This window comes from Cryptomeria japonica, chromosome 3 (assembly GCF_030272615.1).
Source record: "Cryptomeria japonica chromosome 3, Sugi_1.0, whole genome shotgun sequence".
Lineage (NCBI taxonomy): Eukaryota > Viridiplantae > Streptophyta > Pinopsida > Cupressales > Cupressaceae > Cryptomeria > Cryptomeria japonica.
Window position 1 is genome coordinate 232,868,755 of NC_081407.1, and position 6,852 is coordinate 232,875,606.

The window sequence follows — 6,852 nt, forward strand, 5'->3', positions numbered from 1 at the left end:
CCAGCTTTGTCGTAATCCCGAGATTCTCCTTATGGATGTTTTAGAACTGACTCAAATTCCACTCTTCGATTTTGATCTTAATATACTTGAGCTTCTTATTTAGCTTGAACAACCTCGAGTTATTTTTGAGGACCGCCTCATTCCACCATGCTGCTATCAAATCATGTAGGTCCGACACTCTGAGCCACATAAACTCATACTGGAAAGGATTGCCATCCTCATATTGTCCTAAAGACACATTTAGGAAAATAGGGAAATGATCTGATCCTATCAAGGGTAAAATAGATGATTCAAGAATAAGATTTTGTGCTAGCCAATCACCGACTACCAGAAAATGGTCTAGACATTTTGCAATTTAAGTGAAACTGGTACGCCTATTTGTCCATGTAAAGGTCCCATTTTTTGGGGAAACATCCAATAACTGATTCTTATCAACAAATTCCTAGAAATCTTTCTGAGCCATACCAATCCTCTGAATACCACATTTCTTTTCATTACCTGCCAAGATAGCATTGAAATTGCCTGCAAACACACAACTACCCATAGAAATATTTTGGAATCTGTCTGACAAGAGTGCCCAAAGTTCTCATTTGTTATTAGCAGCAGAAGGTTTGTAGACATTAAATAGATTGAAGATCTCATTTTTGCATAAACTAGTGACCAGACAGTGTTGCCAATAATTATCTTCACCAAGGAGAGTGAAATGAACATTCAAAGGGTTCCAGATTATTCCCATGCCACCAAAGGCCCCCTTGGATTGCCTCAATAGACCTTTTCATTGTTTCCATGCTTTCATCTTTTTTTTTAATCTCAAAGTGACTCCATTTAGCCTCCTGCAATACCCAAATATCTCCCTAGTCTCGTCAATCTGGTGCTTAATTAAGTGCCATTTATCAGGGGCATTAAGGCCCCTGACATTCCAGGATAGTAGTCTCATGTCACCTGGGGAAAGGGATTCCCCTTCCCTAAATTAGGTTTGGATTGCCCACTAGCTACACCTGCGATTTTCAACATTGTTTTCCTTGATTTGTGCCCCCTTTTGCCCTTTGGATTGAAATTTGGTGCAATAATATGTAGCGGAAACTTCCCAAAACCTTTTGCAGTATTATCCATTATCAAGTTGGCTACAGGTTCAAAATCTTCTTCCCATTCCGAAGCAAAGGAATCAATTTCTCCTTCTTCTAAGTCAATGGTGAAGCCTTTCTTGCCCAAATCACCAGGGCAATTGGATCAACTGGCAAAGGGGGAATAATCTCATCCTCCATCACACTAGAATCACCGGCCTTAATGGGTACTGAGGAAAGAGAAGCTGCAAGCTCTGTTGCAATATCCTTTTGAAGGGATTTTGCATCTTCCAAGAGGTTTCGTAGAGCTTGAGCACTCTCATTGTTGTCAGTAAGGATTTGTTGATGGCTAGTCACAACAAGAGGAGAATTAACAACATGATTATTCTTTTCCACCACCTTCATACTAGCAGCCGAGGATTATTCTACACCATTTGTTTCCCGTTTTTTCTGTATTTTCCTTAGATAACTTCATGTCAGTCAACTTAGTTTGCACACAAGCATAACTTCTAAGGATAGAGGCCGAAATTTCGCAATCAAGACCTATGTGTTCCCTTGAGAAGCATTTTGGGCAAAGGTGCAACTGATCTTCTCTATCAATCCTTTGAATCCAAACCTTACCGGCACCAATAATTTTGACTTCTTCTGGGATATTGGAAATCTGGCCAGTATTAATGCATGTCCTGATAAAGCTACCCCAAACCCTATCTTCCAAAATATCATCCACAGATACAAAGGTGCCAAGCTCTTTGCAGATATCTTTAATAATCTCAATGTGCCAATAGTCCAATGGGTAGTTGTATAACCTTAACCAGACTGTGTTTCCCGGTAAGGTATGGAACCAGGGATTAAATTTTGGTTTCCAGTAAATGATATGCACCCCAATCCCATCCAAAGTATAAAAACCTTTATTTTTAGCATTAAACATGTCCTCATTTTTCATAAACTTAATCAGATAATAATCATTCAGAAGGACATTAAATTTAATTTTCTCCCCCCATTGCGATCTATACCAATTCTCAAAATTTCCCCTTAACCATTTGCCTCCACCCCATTTAGTAAAACAATAGAAATCTTGAAGACTTGACCTAGCCAAATTGATCTTGTTATCATCCAAAATAATAGTGGGTCTTGAGATTTTTCTTACCGGTTTGTAGGTGTCTGGATAAACCGCTAGTTGGTATCTTTGCTAGGGTTCATTTTTCCCAACTCAATCCAGATTCGATTATTGGTTTCTGGCTGAGGTAGTGGACCGCCAAGCCTCTGCACAATCGGCTCGCTAGGTTCTGTCTTGCCTAAACCACCCATTCCGAAACTTATTAGGCCCATTACCCAGGGGAGGGTTGCAACCTTGCTTATGACAATTAGGGATATGAAATTTTTCTGTCTCCAATATAGAGGGATTAGGATTTAAAATTGAATTCCAATTGTGTGCCAAATCAGAAGCAAGAAGCTTCGCATTACGAAACCAACCGTCATTGCTGCATGAAAAGTCGTTCTTCTTCCATGCTTGCGAGTTTATTGGCCTAAGATTACTATTTGTGTAGGGGTGACTAGCATCTGATTTCTTCTGAGGTCTAGGATCCCTACTTCCTCTCAACATAGGATTAGGTGCATCCACCTTCCATGGCCAGCCTGAGGTTTGATCTTTCCATGCTAATGATTTAAGAGCTGGTCGCTTGCGAGTAGTGTGGTTCCTCATTGCTTCGATTGGAAAGGCTTCATCAGCTTCATTGCTCCATGACCTGATCTTCCCTTGACCTCCCTTGCTGTTGATCGGAGCCACTGCAATCTGTTCGCCAGTTAGAAGTCTGTTGTTGTCGCTGCCTCTTAAACAATCTCAATAATTGTGTATTCATTATTATATAATTAAAAAAAATTATGAATATATTAAAAATAAAGAAAAAATATATATTTAAATAAAATATTAAAAACTTAATAACAATTAATATAATTATATTTTAACTAAATTATTAATAAAAATTATTTTAATTTAAAATACATAAAATATAAATATTTTAAATATTTAACAATCTAAATAAAAAAATCCACTTATTTCCATCTAACATTACACAAATATTTGTGAAGAATTTGTGCTAAATATAATTACAAATTCTAAAAGAAATAATTAAATTGATTCGGTACTTTCATATTAAAAAATTGAAGTGCTCAGTTTAAACTTCAAATTTCATGCCCTGTGAAGTGAGACCGAAGCTATTCTGGCTCCAAAACAGACCTTTCATACAGTGTGATAGCCACGTGTTAGTCAATCACAGCCCTTTATTGCAAAATCAACACCAGAATAGGCGCATCCCTGAAGTGAAGAGTAAAGCAGGTAGAAGTAAATAATAACAGCAGGTTAGTGGAGTATCTATGGACACATGCAGCTGATGATGTCAGCAGTGTTTATTTTAAAATATAAAAAGTGTTATTTCTCTTTGTAATAAATGTGGTAATAATAGCTCTCATAGAATTGAAATTTTACATTAACCATTAAAAACAAAAAAAAATGATAAGAATAAATTATTTAAAATAAAAATAAAAATTATACTTAGATCTTTTGTTTAAAAAAATTAATTTTTTAAATTGATTGATCAAACTAATTTAAGAATTGCATTCAATGAATGCAACAGCATAGGCAGGAACTAACAATTAAATAAAGAGATAATTGAAGATATAAAAAAATGTTAGATCAACATTTAAAAGACAATTTGCATGATTTATAAATAAACATCACTTGGGGCTGGGATGATATTGTATACACCTGTGCAGTTTTAATTTTGCAGCTGAAAATGTTCAAACATTGAGATTATAAAAAACCCAGAACCTTACAGACAGAGTGGCAGCCTTTGTAACAAGTCTGTTCTCATTGAGATTGAAATCAATTCATCGGAACGTCGTTTTTAAAAATTATCATTAGTCTGTGCATCTTATATGCTAGAGAAAAATTAATACACTGCATAACATAGGAAAACTCCTTAAATCCAACTCAGACCATATTGATAATGCTAAATTATGGTCTTTATCAAGTGTTTTGCAGAGGCATGGATATTTTCATTTCATTGCAGTCAAGACAGCTCTTGTATACTCTTATTATGCTATACAGGGTCCAGCTTTGTTGAAATTGATGATGTGTTAAACATATATTTTTCGATTTCGAATATACCCAATTAAAGGTTATATTCAATTATACTATATATCTGATAATAGGTTTGAATGAATTCCACAAGCAGCTCCATAATCCATCATTTATTTAACTATTCCAAATTACTAGGACAACCTGAAAAATCGATGATCTTCAAATTCTTATTCATCCTTTATCCTCTCCCGACACAAACGGCATCTACATTGATCGCACGCTTTTGTCCTCGAAGATTAATGAATATCAAGAAAAGAAAGGGGTAAAAATTCAACTTCTCCATATTATGAGAGGAATACCATAAATAACGTTAAGGGGGAAAAATTTAACTTCTCCATATTATGAGTGGAATACCATAAATAAGGCAACATATTGCACGTTTTGCAGTATTTCAGTAAGTACATAGGCAACATTATACTTACTCAAACTTAGTTCGATTCAACTAATGGATGATTTTTACAGAAAGAAGACAAACATGAAACTAGCAAATATGGAGGAGTAAAACTTCTTAATAACCTTATAAACATCTAAAATCTAGGATCTGACCGTGGGATGTTAGATTAGAAGAAGCTCTCTTGGTGATTCAATGGTACACAGCAAATCAGCATAAACGAAAAGAAGACGACCTCTTTTGCCTTCAATGTTTTCATCCACGTCTCCAAACAGCCCGCTTCCAATAATAGCTGCCGATCTGTTCGAAAAAGCTCACCTCAGCCACTTTCGAAGCTTCTCACAGACAGGTCATCACTTGGTTTCTTCCTTGGAACCATCTCTAATATCAGAAATCCATAACCTTAAACATATCCCTCCATTGAGAAAATCCCACCCAATCCATACTCTGCAGCCAATTTTATTCCAAATATTGTTAGTAGGCTATTGAAGGAAATGATAAAGCCAATATAAAGAAAGCTCACAAATATACCTGGGGCCATATAGCCAATATATTCCTTGAGTGCAAATTTTTATGCAATCTGCCCGCTAAGCTGGTTTTCCGATAATTCTAATCTCTTCAATTTCGAGAGATTTGCTAAAGAGTAAGGGATGGTACCTTGGAGATGGTTCCCTGACAAGGCTAATTCTGTCAATTTTGAGAGATTTCCTAAAGAGGTGGGTATGGTGCCCAATAAGTTATTCTTATAAAGGTAAAAAAACTGCAGCTGAGTGAGCATGCCCAATTCAGGGGGAACGGTACCGTGGAGATGGTTTTGTGACAAGTCTAAATCAGTCAATTTTGAGAGATTTCTTAAAGAACTGGGAATAGCGCGTGATAAGTAATTTCGCCCAAAGAACCTGCAGCTGAGTGAGCATACCCAATTCAGTGGGAACAGTACCTGTGAGATTATTTTCTTGCAATGGCAATTCAACCAGAGCGGACAAATTTCCATTTCCTAAAGAACGGGGAATGCTAGCTGATAAGTTATTTGTGAAAAGATAAAGCAATTGAAGCTGAGTGAGCATTCCCAATTCAGAGGGAATGGGACCAGTGAGATGGTTTTCTGACAAGTCTAATTTTGTCAATTTTGAAAGATTTCCTAAAGATCTGGGAATGGTGCCCGATAAGTTATTTGTATAAAGGTAAAGAAGCTGCAGTTGAGTGAGCATGCCCAATTCAGGGGAAATGGTACCCCTGAGGTCATTTTTTAACAAGGTTAATTTTGTCAAATTTGAGAGATTCCCTAAAGAGCTGGGAATGGTTCTTGATAAATTATTTCTATGAAGGTAAAGAAGCTGCAGATCAGTGAGCATGCCCAATTCAGGGGGAATGGTACCTGCGAGATCATTTTCAAACAAATACAAATCAGTCAATTTTGAGAGATTTCCTAAAGAGGAGGGAATGGTGCCTGATAAGTTATTTTGCCAAAGGGAAAGAACCTGCAGGTGAGTGAGCATTCCCAATCCAGGGGGAACGGCACCTGTGAGATCATTTTCTTCCAAATACAAATCAACTAAGGCGGACAAATTCCCTAAAGAACGGGGAATGGTACCTGTCAGATAGTTTCCTCCTAGGTAAAGATACTTTAGGCTTGTGAGCCGAGTCAACTCAGGCGGAATGCTGCCATGCAGTTGGTTATATGAGAGTCTCAGGTCATGCAAACTGCGGCAAGCGGAGAGAGAGAGGGGAATTGGTCCTTGTAATTGATTGGCCCACAGCCAGAGTTTGTGCATACGGGAAAGTTGGGCGAGTTGAGGTGGAATGTGACCATTGAGGGCATTGCTGGAGAGATCTAACGATCGGAGAGAGGATAGTTGGCCAAGTTGAGGTGGAATGTGACCGCTGAGGGCGTTGTTGGTGAGATCTAGGGATCAGAGAGAGGAGAGATTCCCCAGAATAGGAGAGATTGTTGAGAAACATGTGTCTCAACCTTGTAGTCTTTTTCTGGAAAATTCCAGAATTTGTTTGAGGTACTTTTCCACATGTTTATGCATTGGAAAATGGTTATTGAGTTGTTAAAAATGAGTCTTGTCTATAGTAGAATATAGGTGGGCCATTTTTAGAGCCTTAATGACTCATTTTGTGACTTTTAAGAGGGTCTAAGCTAGGGGACAAAATTATGGACGGGATTACTATTTTAACCTGGTTGTTTTTCCATTTTGGAAATGTAAATGTCAAAAATGGGCACCATGTGGCATGGTGGTTAAGCCCATGGT

At 37.4% G+C, this 6,852-nt stretch overlaps 1 protein-coding gene across 1 annotated transcript; it reads right to left on the reverse strand.

The window, feature by feature from the left end:
* Positions 1–2,343: 2,343 nt before the first annotated feature.
* Positions 2,344–6,369, reverse strand: LOC131874059 (MDIS1-interacting receptor like kinase 2-like). Its single transcript, XM_059217278.1, has 2 exons — positions 5,514–6,369; positions 2,344–2,903 (listed from the first exon to the last, which is right to left on the reverse strand). Exons 1-2 carry the CDS (start codon positions 6,367–6,369, stop codon positions 2,344–2,346), a joined length of 1,416 nt encoding a protein of 471 aa, XP_059073261.1.
* Between the last annotated feature and the right edge of the window lie 483 nt (positions 6,370–6,852).